The 16,524-nt window shown below is 41.6% G+C and overlaps 1 protein-coding gene and 1 pseudogene across 4 annotated transcripts in view; one reads left to right on the top strand and one right to left on the bottom strand.

Annotated features, from left to right (window-relative positions):
* NUSAP1 (nucleolar and spindle associated protein 1) overlaps positions 1 to 16,524 on the top strand; it is a 35,673-nt gene that overhangs the window by 15,758 nt on the left and 3,391 nt on the right. For 2 of the 4 annotated variants that reach the window (XM_078079522.1, XM_078079521.1), the window contains exons 5-10: positions 690 to 782; positions 5,879 to 5,988; positions 10,296 to 10,483; positions 12,761 to 12,918; positions 15,136 to 15,252; positions 16,359 to 16,467. In XM_078079522.1, the coding sequence (XP_077935648.1) occupies positions 690 to 782; positions 5,879 to 5,988; positions 10,296 to 10,483; positions 12,761 to 12,918; positions 15,136 to 15,252; positions 16,359 to 16,467 (775 nt within the window). Of the gene's footprint in view, positions 1 to 680; positions 783 to 5,878; positions 5,989 to 10,295; positions 10,484 to 12,760; positions 12,919 to 15,135; positions 15,253 to 16,358; positions 16,468 to 16,524 lie in introns of all 4 variants that reach the window. The other 2 variants (XM_078079520.1, XM_078079519.1) reach the window with 1 other exon arrangement.
* On the bottom strand, positions 4,041 to 5,571 carry LOC118530631 (heterogeneous nuclear ribonucleoprotein A1-like; annotated as a pseudogene).

Genomic DNA, 16,524 nt, shown 5'->3' with positions numbered 1-16,524 from the left:
CCCCACTGAGTAGGGAGCCCAATCGGGGCTTGATCCCAGGACTCTGGTATCATGACCTGAGCTGAAGGCAGACGCTTAACCGACTGAGCTACCCAGGCACCCCTTAAATTTTGATATATTTATGTAACTTCTATACAGGAAACATAAAATTTCTTCCTGCTTGAAGCATATGAGCTAAAATTGTAGTGATGCTATAACTCATTCTTTGTGCTCATTTTTCCCACCACCTTGCAGACCTCATCACATGAAAATACCTTCATGTTAACTTCTAGAAATTTGGGGCGCCTGGGTGGCTCAGTCGTTAGGCATCTGCCTTCGGCTCAGGTCATGATCCCAGGGTCCTGGGATCGAGCCCCACATCGGGCTCCCTGCTCCACGGGAAGCCTGCTTCTCCCTCTCCCACTCCCCCTGCTTGTGTTCCCTCTCTCGCTGTCTCTCTCTGTCAAGTAAATAAATAAAATCTTTTTAAAAAAAACCCAAAACTTCTAGACCTTTTTTTTCTTTTAAGTTTCATTTATTTTAGTAATCTCTACACCGAATGTGGGACTCAAACTCACAATCCTGAATTCAGGAGTCGTACATTCTGACTGAGCCAGCCAGGCACCCCCAACTACTAGACGTTTCTTAATAGGAAGAACTTGTTTTGAGATCTTTGATTAGTTCTGTATCTTTCGATTCAGGTAATGAAGATTCAAAGGTACCTTCAGAAAGAAAGAAGCCTCTCTACACAGATGGGTTTTCCAAACTTGGAAAAAGCAAAAGAAATACAAGCACTACTCCAAGTAAGTTTTACACACACAGAAACAAAGTAATAGTTGGCGCTTGCAGGCTAATGCCGAATAGGCAGGGCGCAAGGACAGCTAAAAGCTTGAATGCTGGACCTGGGCCCTGCATCCTCCTCCTCACTTTCTAGCTCTGAGACCAGGGGCCTCTTATCCTCAATAAACCCACTTCCTCAGCTGACAGTGGGAGTGAGTAGACGACTGATTTCATCAGGCCGATACCGACAGACCTGATGTTGCCCCTCCAGTTCCAGATCACTGCCTGAAGCGATGACTGCAGTAAAGTGAATCAAATGAGTTTGTGTCCTCAGCATGGAAAAGTTACGTTTACGCTGTACTGTTAGTCTGTTAGGTGTGTCATGGTGTTATGTCTCAAAAAACAATGCACATATCTGAATTAAATAATTTATTGCTAAAAAATGCTAACCATCATCTGAGCTTTCAGCGAAGTGGTCATCTTTTTGCTGCTGGGGGGTCTTGCCTCGGTGTTGATGGCCTCTGAGGGATGGGGGATGGTGGTTGCTGAAGGTTGGGGTGTCTACAGCAATTTCTTAAAATAAGACCACAGTGAAGTTTGCCCCAACCGTTGACTTCCTTTCACAAATGATTTCTCCGTAGCGTGCAGTGCTATTGATAGCATTCTACCCCAGTAGACCTTCTTTCAAAACTGGAGTCCATCCTCTCAAACCTTGCTGCTGCTTTATCAACTAAGTTTATGGAATATTCTAAACCCTTTGTTGTCATTTCAACAGTCCTCACAGCATCTTTACCAGGAGTAGATTCCATCTCAAGAAACCACTTTCTTTGCTCTTCCGTAAGAAGCAACTCATTATCCAGTACAGTTTTATCCTGAGATTGCAGCAAGTCAGTCACGTCTTCACTTCTCATTCTAGTTCTCTTGCTATTCCCACCACATCTGCAGTGACTTCCTCCACTGAAGCCTTGCACCCCTCAAAGTCATCCTTGAGGGCTGGAATCAGCTTCTTCCAAACTTCTGTTCGTGCTGATATTTTGGTTTCTTGACATGAATCACAAATGTTCTTAATGGCATCTGGAATGGTATATCTTTTCCAGAAGGTTTTCACGTTTGCCCAGGTCCATCAGAGGAATTACTACTGTCCATGGCAGCTGTAGCTTACAAAATGTATTTCGTAAATAGGACTTGAAAGTCTAAATGACTCTTTGATTCATGGGCTACAGAATGGCTCCTGTGTTAGCATGAAAACAACATTAATCTTGTACATCTCCCTCAGAGCCCTTGGGTGACCAGGTGCATGGTCAATGAGCAGTCATATTTTGAAAAGAATCTTTTTTTTCTGAGCAGTAGATCTCAACAGTGGGCTTAAAATATTCAGTAAATTATGTTGTAAACATGTGCTATCCAAGTTTTGTTGTTTGATTTATAGAGCACAGGCAGAGTAAGTGGTATAATTCTTAAGGCCCTAGGATTTTCAGATGGTAAATGAGCATTGGCTTCAACTTTAAGTCACCACCTGCATTAACCCCTAACAAGAATCAGCCTGTCCTTTGCAGCCAGGCATTGACTTCTCTGTAGCTATGAAAGTCCTAGATGGCATCTTGAAATAGAAGCTGTCTCATCTACAGTGAAAATCTATTGTTTAGTATAGTAACCACCTTCATTAAAGATCTAGCTCTTCTGGGTAACTTGCTGCAGCTTCTACATCAGCACTTGCTGCTTCACTTTGTACTTTTATGTCCTGGAATAAACATGAACCTCATGAACCAACTTCTAGCTTCCAACTTTTCTTCTGCAGCTTCCCGAACTTCTTCAGCCTTCATAGAATTGAACAGCATTAGGGCCTTGCTCTGGATTAGGCTTTGGTTTAAGGGAATGCTGTGGCTGGTTTAGTCTATCCAGACCACTCACGCTTTCTCCGTATCAGCAATAAGGCTGTTTTGCTTTCTTGCCATTCATGTGTTCACTGGAGTAGCACTTGTCCTCTCCTTCATGAACTTTTCCTTTGTGTTTATAACTTAGCTAACGTGTCCTAGTTTTCAGCCTATCTTGGCCGTTACCATGCCTTCTTCACCAAGCTTAATCATTTCTAGCTTTTGATTTAAAGTGAGGGATGTGCAACTCTTCATTTCACCTGAAGACTTAAAGGCCACTGTAGGAGCAGTCGACCACACAACACTTACTAACTTTGCCATCTTATCTGGGCACTGCTTGTGGTGCCCCCAAACCATTTCAGTAGTCAAATCAAAGATCGCTGATCATAGATCACCATAGCAAATATGTAACAATAAGGAAAAAGTTGGAAATATTGCAGTAATTACCAAAATGTGATACAGAGACATGAAGTGAGCCAATGCAGTTAGAAAGATGGCTCTTGATAGGGTTGCAAGAAACCTTCAATTTATAAAAAGGAACAAAAAGAAACAAAAAAAACCAGTATCTCAAAGTGCAGTAAAAGAAGGTATGCTTGAGACTATTTTTCTACCTCTGATCACCTAACATAGCAACCAGGACATGGCACAGTAAATCTCTGAGAATGGATGTCTTAAAGTACTTGGTACAATGTCCACCTTGTAATTTTTTTTCTTAAGTACTCTCTATCCCCAATACAGGGCTTGAACTCACGATCCCGAGATCAAGAGTCACATGCTCTACTGACTGAGCCAACGAGCCCCTAAATTTTTTTTTCAGTAATGAGTTTAAGGGATTCCATATCTAAACATGTAATTAATTGTTCTATATTGCCTGGTACATAGAATGTTGAGTGTTATATATTTATAGTACTTAGAATGCTGCTCAGCATATATTAGAAATACATATATTTAATAGTTCATTAGAATTTTAATTTTTAAAAATTCAGCTTCAATTATTTATTTATTTTTTAAAGATTTTATTTATTTGACAGAGACACAGCAAGAGAGGGAACACAAGCAGGGGCAGTGGGAGAGGGAGAAGCAGGCTTCCTGCAGAGCAGGGAGCCCGATGCGGGGCTCGATCCCAGGACCCCAGGATCCTGACCTGAGCCGAAGGCAGACGCTTAACAACTGAGTCACCCAGGCGCCCCTCAATTTTTTTTTTTTTTAAAGACACATTTATTCAGCATCATGATCAGACTATTACATTTAGCAATCAACCACATGGGTACAAAAAAAAAATCTACATTAAAACCCTTTGTTGGAATGCTTTACACTTTCCACAGAACAGAAACTAAAATAACCTGTTATACAATTAGTCCTCAGTTTTTTGCCCATACACATGAGCATTGTCTAAAACATGTCTTCTTTGCAGCAGGTGGGCCCTGCCGCCGCTGTGCTTGGCTGAGTTCACAAGTCTGTTGTAACCTGTAGCTTCCCTCTCGCTTCTCTGGCTCTGCTCTCCTGCTAAGCTTTGTTTCCTGGCAGTGATTAGAACCTCCTGCCACTGCCGTAGCTCCTGCTGCTGCTGGAACCACCACAGCCACCTTGGTTTCCTGGTTTGGCAAAGTACTGGCCTCCACCACCATGGGGGCCAGAGCTTCTGCCTCCAAAATTTCCTCCAAATCCAAAATCTGAGGATTGATTGTTGTAATTGCCAGAATCATCATAACTTCCGCCACCTCCAAAGTTGCTTCTTTCATTACCAAATTTGTTATGGCCATCCCCACTGCCACCATATCCACCACCACCTCGACTGCCACCAAAGCCACCTCGACCACTGAAGTGTCCTCCATGACCAAAGTTATCATTCCCACCAAAACCACCTCCACGACCACCACCAAAGTTTCCAGAACCACTTTGACCTCTTTGGCTGGATTAAGCACTAGCCATCTCTTGCTTAGATAGGGCTTTCCTTACTTCACAGTTGTGGCCATTCACAGTATGGTATTTTTGAATGACAGTCTTGTCTACAGAGTCCTGGTCATCAAATGTTACAAAAGCAAAACCTCTTTTTTTGCCACTGCCCCGGTCAGTCATGATCTCGATCACTTCAATTTTCCCATACTGTCGATCACTTCAGTTTTCCCATACTGTTCAAAATAATCCCTTAGATGATGTTCTTCAGTGTCGTCTTTAACGCCACCAACAAAAATCTTTCTCACAGTTAAGTGGGCACCATGTCTTTGAGAATCTTCTCTTGAGACAGCCTTCTTTGGTTCCACAACTCTTCCATCCACGTTGTGTGGCCTTGTATTCATGGCTGCATCCATCTCCTCCACAGTGGCATTGTGACAAACCCAAAACCTCTGGAGCACTTGGTGTTTGGATCTGTCATTACCACACAGTCCGTAAGCATTCCCCATTGCTCAAAATAGCTTCTCAGACTCTCATCGGTTGTTTCAAATCTCAAACCTCCAATGAAGAGCTTCTGCACCTGCTCAGGCTCTTTGGGAGACTCTGACTTAGACATGACGGTGGTGGGAGGGGAGACTTTAACGATGCTTACTCGGCGGCATCCACGGGCAGAAAGGACTCAATTATTTTTTTAAAGTAATCTCTACACCCGACATGGACTTGAACCCACAAACCCAAGATCAAGAGTCACACACTCCTCCGACTGACCAGCTAGGCCCCCCAAAAATATTCTTAATCAGAATAGCACAGAGCAGGGAGCAGCAAACTCCTGCCAACCCTAGCCTGTCTTAAAACCCTTAAGCTAAGAATGGTTTTTACAGTTTTAAAGGATTGTCTAAAAAAAAAAGATTATACCATATGTGGCCACAAAGATGAAATAAAATATTTACTGTCTGACCCTTAACAGGAAAGGTTTGCCAATCCTTGGTATAAAGCTTTCTAAGCATTATAAAATGTCAAATTTATGATTAAGTAAAGGCCATTTGATTAATTGGTGAGGGGAAAGGACAAATCTGTTAATTCTCTTATTCTGTGGACTAAACCACAGTTAGCAGTGAAATGGACAGAGGAGAGATGGTAAATGTTTGATAGTTGATAAGATGAATATACTTTGTCCCTGAGTTTCCAAAAACTGAAAGATACAAAATTGAAGTTTTAGCAAAGATGATGTTTGATCCCTGAATGTCAGGGATGCAGAGAGGAGAATAAGTATTAACAGAAAGACAAAGGGAAGGTGAATAAATGGATTTGTCTTGCTATTAATTGTCATATTTTGGGGAACATTCCAGACTTTAAGAAGCTTCATGAGGCTCGTTTTAAGGAAATGGAGTCCATTGATCAATATATTGAGAGAAAAAAGAAACATTTTGAAGAACACAATTCATTTAATGAACTGAAGGTATGCTGATAAAATTATGTGTTTTGGGTTTTTTCCTTTGTTTTTTTTAAAGATTTGTTTATTAGAGCAAGCACGAGCAGGAGGGGCAGAGGGAGAGGGAAAGAGAATCCCAAGCAGACTCTGAGCTGGGCGTGGAGTCCAACTCCGGGCCTGATCTCAAGACACTGATCACAACTTGAGCCAAAACCAAGAGTCAGATGCTCAGATGTGCCACCCAGGTGCCCCTAAAATTATGTTCTTACTGGGACTGAACTATTTGATTTTATGTTTTGTTTTGTTTTTTAAGATTTTATTTGAGGGATGCCTGGGTGGCCCAGTCGTTAAGCGTCTGCCTTTGGCTCAGGTCACGATCCCAGGGTCCTGGGATCAAGCCCCTCATCAGGCTCCCTGCTCAGTGGGAGGCCTGCTTTTCCCTCTCCCACTCCCCCTGCTTGTGTTCCCTCTCTCGCTTTGTCTCTCTCTGTCAAATAAATAAATAAAATCTTAAAAAAAAAAAAAAAGATTTTATTTATTTGAGAGAGAAAATGAGATGGCACTAGCAGGGGGAGCGGTAAAGGGGGAAGTAGGCTCCCCGCTGAACAGGGAGCCTGATGCAGGGCTCGATCCTGGGACCCCGGGATCATGACCTGAGCCAAAGGCAGATGTTTAACCAACTGAGCCACCCTGTTGCCCCGAATTATTTGATTTTAATGTCAATACCTTAGCTAATATAGCCAGCTTTCTATTCTACCAGTGGAATGGATTTGAGTTTAATATATCTTTATTATCTGAAATTGCTTCCCCCACCATAAGAATTTTGAGAACCCTCAGAATAAAACCGGGAGTCCTCACTATAAAGAACTAATTCCAAAATGCCAGTAAGTTGTTCTTTTCTCAGCCTTCACACATTGTGCTTATTACTTTTGTTGAGGCTAGACTGATTTATGGGTGAAGCCATTTTCTTTCTCTCACCTAAAGGAAAAAGGAACGAGTTGCACTGGGCAACTTAGGGGCTTCCTGCTAACTGAGCTCCTGGGGGCCCTTCAGTCCAGGTCCTGCCAGACTCAAGGTCCCTTCGAATAAGAAAAGGGGAGGAAATCAACCCCAAGGTTGAATTAGAGCACTGAGTTGACAACATCCTGTTATTACCTTACTTGGTCTCTGGTGTTCAAGAGGTGCCACATAGAGGACTGGGGAATATTTATTTTAGAATTTCATAATACATGCCATGTGCTTATTTTTCAAAAAGACTTGGAGGCAGTGTTTGGTATTATAACACAAAACAGTATAAAGTTGGTTTGAAAGGGGCAGAATATGAGTACTGTTAGCAGGGACGGTATCTGCTGTGTCAGTTGAGTTTCACATTTTCTGATACAAATCCCAACACAGAAACACACTAGGTGACAAGTTCTAAATATATTTTTTTTAAAAAACATACACCATAAGCTTCTTAGCAAGAAGCTGAATCTAGAGTAGTAACATTCACTTGAACTCTTTATAAAACCACTGCTAACCTCCTTGAAGACACCGTTTATCAACCAGCTGACAGCGACAAAGCCAAGCCGTGGCATTTGAAGGCTGCAGGCTGGTCCGACAGCTCAGGTGGAGAATCAGAAAAGACATACTCAGTATGCCCATAATAATGCTTGCTTAAGTATTAGCAAGGGCTGGGCATCACTCTGCTGACAGCTGAATACCTGGACAAGAGGCCCATGCTGATGATTTACAGGAAGTAGACCTCTAGTTTCTTTTTGTCTTCTTCTTTTTCGCATGAAAATGAGCTAGGGGCAAATATGCCTGCAAGCAGGGCCACTCATTTTCCTTACCATGAAACTGAGTCTACTTAAATACATGATTGAAAGTCAAGTTTTCTATACTACATAATACAGGTGAGTTAATTTTCTAGGCAAAAATTAGGGCAGAACAAGTGCCTCAACCATAAACTTGACTGTAGCTCTGAAGATGTGTTAAATAATGATTAGGTTATCTTATTTTTCCCGATACCCCACCTGAATGAATTTAGTTCTAAAATCACCCCACTCCCCACTAAGGATGGGTTATTGGTATGATCTATTTGGAAATTGAAGAATAAAAAAATAAAAAATTACAGTGACTTCACCATAGCTAATAGGAAGTTTTTCTTGACAGCTGACATGTTTTGGGATTAGTCATTGGACAGTGTTAGATCATAATAAATAAGCAGAGATCTTAGAATCATCTGGGCCACGACCTGTCTCTCCTTGACTTTCATTAGAACAGGGAGACCGATTTGATTTAGTTGCCAAATGGTCCTCTACAAGCATCAGAAATACAGCGCCCCAAGATGCCGGTTTATCTTGCCAACAGTGGGAATGATGAATTTTTTAAATCTTTATTAATATAATATGAAAAAATCCCAATTGAGTTGGCATTTCTTTGATCACTATATGTTTATGTGTTGTTATTGGCTGGGGTTTTTTGTGAATTTGTTTTTTCTTAATTTTTACTCACCTATTAGCCATTTATGTTAATGCTATATATTCTATATTATAAATACTTTCCTTCAGTTTATCTTTTAACTATATTAATGGTGTCTTTTGTCTTATGAAAGATTTTTTTCTTAATTTTATCCAGCTTTTCCTTTTAAGGGTCTGCGTGGTTTTTTGGGTTTTTTGTCACACCCTGCCTGTTTCAAGGTCATAAAAATAAGCTCTTATTTATTTGTACTGCTCTTATTATTTTCACCTATATTTAATCCTTAACCCACTTTTTGTATATGGTATGATTGAGCTCTTTGTTAGGACTGAACAGATTTTTATTGCTAAAAGAGAGGAATTGTTTACATACATTGCTAACAAAACAAGTTAGTACGGCTTACCTGAAAAAAAGTCAGATGGGTAAGAGCTAGTAGACTCATTTCTGCATTGTAAATGGTTCAGAACAAAGACGCAGAGTTGGTCCTGACACCAGGTGAACTGTGAGGAGACACAGCATGGAAAGTGGGAATCTTGGGGGAAAGACAGAAGGCAGCATAAAGTGTGATTAAATAGAACAGTGTGCTTAAATACATATAACCTGGGCTCCCACCTCATGGTATAGATGTGCATTTACTAACTATTTTAGTAAGTTTTAACTTTGTGTCACAGTAGAATCTCTTCTGCTTGTATGTTGAGAAGTTGATATAATTCTCTGAGTGCTTGTATTTCCTATGATATAATCAGAATTTTTCTGTCTTTTGGCTTAGCCTTGTCAATTTCAGTAATCCCACCACTGTTGTACTTTTAACAAAGTTGTGTTTCTTTTACTTACAAGAGCTTAAACCAGTGATAGGAAGACATTGTTATTCTTTGTGCCCTGACAATATCTAAAAAATGATAACCTAAGTGGACCCTCCCCAGCCATTTCAAAGGGAGGGTTTCCCTCCCTCCCTCTTGTTTTTTTTTGTTTGTTTTTGTTTTTAAAGAAACTTTAAGAATCCATGGGGGGGGTTGTAGGGGCAGGGGTGGAATTATTTGTAGATTCCATGTGCTAATTACATAATAGGTGGTTCTTTGAGTTTGTATTTAATAAATAGCTTATCACGGGACGCCTGGGTGGCTCAGTCAGTTAAGCGGCTGCCTTCGGCCCAGGTCATGATCCCAGGGTCCTGGGATCGAGTCCCACATCAGGCTCCTTGCTCAGCAGGGAAACTGCTTCTCCATCTCTCTCCCTCTGCTTGTGCTCTCTCTGTCAAATAAATAAAATCTTTAAAAAAAAAAAAAAAAATAAATAGCTTATCACGTTCTCAAAGATACTATATATATGTCCAAGAGAAGCTATTGATCCTCCCTTTCTGGCCACAGGGGACTTTTAAGCCATATTCTTTTTTTTTTTTTTTTTTAAGATTTTTATTTATTTATTTGTCAGAGAGAGAGCACAAGCAGGGGGAGCAGCAGAGGGAGAGGGAGAAGCAGGCTCCTCACTGAGCAAGAAGCCAGATGCGGGACTCGATCCCATGACCCTGTGATCATGACCTGAGCCGAAGGCAGATGCTTAACGACTGAGCCACCCAGGCACCCCTTAAGCTACATCCTTTAGTCAGAAAATACCTGGGTTCATGGCAAGCTGGGAAAGGCTCTCTGTAACACAGGACTCAGCACAACCAGAAGTTACTCCTAACTCGGTCACCATAGCAATACAGGTGCCAGGAACTGCCCTGCCCACCTGGCAGGTAGGAAGAGGATGAGGCACTGAGAAGGAAAGGTAACAGGTGGGGTTAAAAGTGGGGATGGAACAAGGGGATGAACGGGGCTGCTGTGGAGACAGTGCTAAGAAGCCCAGCTTGAACATGGTGCCGTGTCTTTCTGCAGAAGCAGCTGGTCACCAAGGGAGCGGTGGTGACTCCAGTTCCTCTCCGGGGAAGGCTCCCCGCGGCTTGCACTCCCACCAGCCAGCGCCGCTCGCAGGGCCGGCCCCTGGGCACTGCAGGCCGGAGCACCTTGTGTGGGAAGGGCTCCGCCAAGCGATCCGTTCTCTCGGCTACTAAAATGAACGTCAGGTAAGAAGAGCTCCAAAATGTAATCAAGTACAAGGTCTCAAAGCTTTACTGCTTCCTGTACATTTCAGGTGGGCGACATCAAATATGTTTTAATGTTGATGAAAAAGAAGGCAAAAGAGGATCAGAATGGAGAGAAAATAAGTGGATGGTTTTTATAAGCTGTAATCTTTTTTCTTTAAATTTGCGTTGAGTTTTTTTATCAAACTTCTCTAAGCTCACATTTGGTTCATAAGTAAAGATAGAAGGCACATACGGATATTCATTTTATTAGTTTAATGTATGCCTATAAAGACATGTAAAGAGAAATTTTTCCATTGACTTAAATGTAAAGTTGAGCTAAATTCCTACAGAAAATACCTCGATGCAGTGAACTTAACTGACTCGTCCTGAAGTGTAACTTTTGTAACGCACTGGGTACAGTTATCCCAGGCCCCACTGACCCCTCTATTTTCTTTGCTTGTACTTCTCCTGACACAGGGTAGCCCCCAATTATGACTATCCCAGAGGTGAAGATCTTCAGGCCCCTTTTCTTTAATATAGAAAAAAAAAAATTTTTTTTTTAAAGATTTTATTTATTTGACAGAGAAAGACACAGCAAGAGAGAGAACACAAGCAGGGAGAGTGGGAGAGGGAGAAGCAGGCTTCCTGCAGAGCAGGGAGCCCGATGCAGGGCTCGATCCCAGGACCCTGGGATCATGACCTCAGCCGAAGGCAGCCACTTAACTGACTGAGCCACCCAGGTGCCCCTTAAGATTTTATTTATTTTTTTTTTTTAAAAGATTTTATTTATTTGACAGAGGGAGAAACAGCGAGAGAGGGAACACAAGCAGGGGGAGTGGGAGAGGGAGAAGCAGGGAGCCCGATGCAGGGCTTGATCCCAGGACCAACCCTGGGGTCATGACCTGAGCCGAAGGCAGACGCTTAATGACTGAGCCACCCAGGCACCACTAAGATTTTTTTAAGTAACCTCCACACCCAGTGTGGGGCTTGAACCCACAACCCTGAGGTCAGGAGTCGCATGTTTACCAACTGAGCCAGCCAGGCACCCCTCTTCTCTTTTTAAAGGGCGTTTGCAGCATCTAATAGTGTTGGTGCCTGGTAACACTTCCCCAACACATGTAATTATCTGATGTAGTTTTTAGAGCTTAAAAATGCCCTTAAGTTTGGAACTCTATTTATTGAGTTAGCATGGAGTCTGAGGTACCTCTCCATGGCAGTTCGGACTGTATGTAAGAGTATTGAGGAACACCATGGGGCACCTGGGTGGCTCAGTCGTTAAGCGTCTGCCTTCGGCTCAGGTCGTGATCCCAGGGTCCTGGGATCGAGCCCCACATCGGGCTCCCTGCTAGGCAGGAAGCCTGCTTCTCCCTCTCCCCCTGCTTGTATTCCCTCTCTCACGGTGTCTCTCTCTGTCAAATAAATAAATAAAAAATCTTTAAAAAAAGAAAAGAAAAAGAGTATTGAGGAACACCATGGTCGGGGCGACTCCTCGCCCCACTGCAGTGTTCACAGCAGCCTGGACTTCACCTAACATGCAGTTGTCTTAACCGGGTTGTATGGTATTCCATAATAATTTTGGGTCCTGATACAGGATCCCTACCACATTTTAGTTTTAAGTCCAGAAGTTCTCTTCTGTTAACACCATCACCACCACCATCATGTACATTTATGACTGTCCTTCCTGAATTTCACTGAATCTAAGACACCATCAATTGGACACTCACCATTATTTTATGAACCACCAAGAAAAATCATTGCCAACTATGATGTGTTACTAATTATGAAACCTATTCCAATTTCAGACGTTAAAATGCATAAAAAATATGCATCATAATCAGTGGAATAAATATATGGCAATTTGCTAGGAGAATGGGCTTATGTACCATTTAAATGAATGACCATCTACTAGGAAGACGTAAGATCCGTTCCCATATTTAGCATAGCAGTCTCCTGTTCCCTGATTGGCCATCACCAGGAGGAGAAAGAGGGGAGTGCTTAGAGTACCTCCTAAACTGTAATTTGAGCCCCAAAGGCATTTCCTTGGAGCTCTACCTTGTTCTGCCATTGGCCAAGGCAAGGAAAGCAGAGAAGACAAAACCATATTTTACAAATCAAGTGCCATAAAATGTTTATTCTGCAAGAAGGGTTCCTTCACATAACAAGTACATATCGAGCCCTTTCACTGCTCGGGGATGGGCAGGTGGTTTTGCTTGTATGCTTGATATAAGTTACTCTTCACACAAACACTCATGTTTGGTACTCCACTGTCCTGTTCAGGTTTTCAGCTGCTACCAAAGATAATGAGCATAAGCGTTCACTGACCAAGACTCCAGCCAGAAAGTCTCCACATGTGACCATACCTGGGAATACCCCAGAAGGCCAGGCTGTGCTCGGGACAGACAAGTTAAAGACCACAAATGGAAATTCTGCCTCTGGTAAAACAAAAGAAAAAACTCCGGTTCATCTTTAAGCCATCTAACCTCCTGAAATTATTAAGTGTATTTGTTTACTTAAAACCTCTCCATAACTATAAAAGCAAAAGCAAAAATTTCACCATAGCATATTTTTCATTTTATATTGGTGAGGAAAATGCCAGAGACACAAAAAACTGGTATCTGCCTGAGGACTCCATCTTGTCTGTAAGGAGTCCTAAGATGGTGACCCTCCCTGAAGATCATTCAGTCCTTCTTGGACTCAAGGATTAGGAGGAGGATCACAGTATTCATTACAGCCTCTGATTGGTCCTCCAGGACTGTGAAACTAATAGGATCCCAGAGTTTGTGGGATAAAGGCCACACTATGGACTAGATTTAGGATCCCAGAGTTTGTGGGATAAAGGCCACACTATGGACTAGATTATGTAAGCCAGAATAAGCCATATGGATACTCTGCTACACATGGCCTACTTAATCATCACCTACAATCATTAGGTGGTTTTCAAAAGAATACTGCAGTAGCAGTACAAAGTTTAAAAAATATATATATATAACGAGCAGATTGAGGCCTATATTAGAACTGAGTATGTCACAATTCTCCTGAGAGTCCTATCGAATACATGAGGCAAGAGCCTTGATCACATAGAAAGGCTCACCAACTCCTGAGACTAGAGCAATCCAGCAGGGGCTTCAGAACAGTGTCGGTAATAATCTGCGTGGAGAGTCGATGAAGGTTTCTTCATACCTTAAAGACAGAAGAGTGAGGCTGACAGCTACATTTTAAGCGAGTCCAGATGTGGGAATAGTAAATTTATGTGATTCTTCCTCTAAATGAGCTCTCTCATTCCCAGCTTAGCCCTTAATCTTAACACCACAAGCAAACATTCCATGTAACCTTCTAAATCTTCCTATAGTAAGGGAAGAAAGGGGCCTGGACAGAGGGCAGTGCTACAAATGGAGTGGACTTGCCTAAGATAGGACGGTGTTATTTTACAGAGAGCTGGGGTCACTGAGTAGACCACTTACCTCATAATGAGGAAGGACTCACAAATGCTCACAGATAACAACATGAGGCAGAAACTAAATGCTTACCATATTGTGAGCTTTCTCACAGTAATTCAGGGGTGTGCCCAGTTGGGATGGGATAGTTTTTTCCCCCAACTATCAGATATGAATCTTATGTAAAGGAAATCGTATGATTTTTTTTTTCCCTATGATTTGCTTTGTTCACTCAGTTTAATGTTTCAAGAATCACCCATATTGATAAATGAGCTATAAAATTTGTTCATTTTCACTGGTATGGATATACTTCAATTTGTGTTTTACTGGTCATTGACTACGTGAGTATTTCCAGCTTTTGTTGTTACAGTGTCATGACCATTCTTAACCACGTCTCCTGTACACGTGTGAGAGCTTCTCTAGAGCTCGGAGGGACTGGGGTGTAGCGGGGCTGCAGTTACTGGACAGGCTGAATTGTACCTATTGAAACTCTGCTCGGCATAGTGGACAGCCCGTGTTCCCCTCCCTGCCAGCACCAGATAGCCACACAATGGGATCACTTTCAAACAGGGGTTTTGTGCTTTTCTCATTGAACCAAGTGGCCCTAGATTTTGGTTGCTTATTCATACATACACACGCAAGTGCTGACATTCGACAATAGCCTGAGTACAGCTGTGATGGGAAAGAATTAATAAAATGTGCCCAATATATGGTGCCAACTGGCAAAAATTTGGCTGAGTCCTGTCACTCTGGTATATTTATGGTACAAAAATTCACATTTTTAAATAACTGCTTTTATAAATAACAACCAGAGCCACAAATCTTTTCATTTATATGTGATGAGGTTCCTTGCAGGCTTTATATCTGTATGATTGAAAATGTTACTACTAACATATTATTAAAGGGTAAATATCAGGGACATGGCCTGAACATTTACCCATCAATTATTTAAACAGGATTTTCAACTCCCAGGTGACTCTAGGAAATATCCTAATACTGAGACTATTTGGGGAACTACTCACAAGGGAAGCAAGTCTTGGTGGTTAGCTTTCCTTAGTTATTCTTTTCTCCCTTTTCCTTTTTAAACCTTCATGTTTGAGACTGTCCATAGAGATCATATTTTTAAGACTGAGAAATGGTACTTCAACAAAAAACTGTATAGGCCTTTTTTTTTTTTTTCCTAATTAAGCCCTGGGGTTTTGTTTCTCGGTTTCATAGTTGTTACCCCATTCAAATTGACAACTCAGGCAGCACAGACTCCAGTCTCCAACAAGAAGCCAGTGTTTGATCTCAAAGCAAGTCTGTCTCGTCCCCTCAACTATGAGCCACACAAAGGTACGTGCAGATGTTCTGAGATACAAGACGTGCCAAAGATTTAGGATTAAATAGTTCTACATCTGAGGATGTGAAAAATTCTAGTGCCTCAATGGAAAGCCATACTTGGCCACCTAGAATTTCTTCCCCCTGGGTCCACATGACCCATGATTTAAAAGACTGTCCACTAAGCAAATACTAAATAATCAATTCACTTACATTTTTGTTAATCAAAGACATAACTTCTAATCAGTGTTACAGCAAAGAAATAATAAAATTTCAGGCAAAATCAAGAAACTTGGAAATTGGTCTGTGGGCAAATGAATATTTTCTTTACTACTTTCAAAGGATCCCAGGCTGGAATCCACCTGTCCAACAACCTGGGACATTTATTGGCTATATAAATGCCCATATAAATTGGGCCTATATTAAAGTATCTGTATATCCATTTAAAATACCAATTCTAAAAACAAAAACAACCAATACTTCATGTGATCTTTCAGTAATTCTAGAATTGTTTGTTTTTTTTTTTTAAAGATTTGTCAGCACAAGCAGGGGCAGCGGCAGGCATATGGAGAAGCAAACTCCCCACTGAGCCGGGAGCCCGACGTGGGACTTAATCCCAGGACCCCGGGATCATGACCTGAACCTAAGGCAGATGCTTAAGGGACTGAGCCACCCAGGTGCCCCTAAAATTGCTTTAAAATAGTAAGAATTCCTGGGGTGCCTGGGTAGCTCAGTTGGTTAAGCATCCGACTCTTGATTTCAGTTCACGACATGATTTCAGGGTCATGAGACTGAGCCCGCACCGGGCTCTGTGCTCAGCGCAGAGTCTGCTTGAGATTCTTTCTCCCTCTCCCTCTGCCCCTCCAGGACGTGTGTGCACACATGCTCTCTTTCTCTTAATAAATCTTAAAAAAAAAAAAAAAACAACTTATTTTTAGAGGGAAAAAAATACGATTTATATCATTTATATTTGTGGAATAGGAATTAAACTAATAGAAATATAGTGGCAAATGTCTATAAAGTATAAATATTGATAGCAAGCAAATAGCCTCAGATGAAGAGAATAAAATTGGGAATAAAAGTAGAAGAATCTTCTTAAATCTTTGTCTCTCCTAAACTAGGCAAGCTGAAACCATGGGGTCAATCTAAAGAAAATAATTCTCTGAAGGAGCATGTAAACAGAGTTAGCTTCCACAAGAAAACTTACAAACAACCTCCTCTCCAGACTAGGTGAGTACATAATTATCCAGTTCTATAGTAATTTTAATTTTGAAAGACTATAAAAGC

This window comes from Halichoerus grypus, chromosome 8 (genome assembly GCF_964656455.1).
Source record: "Halichoerus grypus chromosome 8, mHalGry1.hap1.1, whole genome shotgun sequence".
NCBI lineage: Eukaryota > Metazoa > Chordata > Mammalia > Carnivora > Phocidae > Halichoerus > Halichoerus grypus.
Note: the sequence above shows the minus strand (reverse complement) of the source record. Positions and strands in the feature narration are given on the sequence as shown.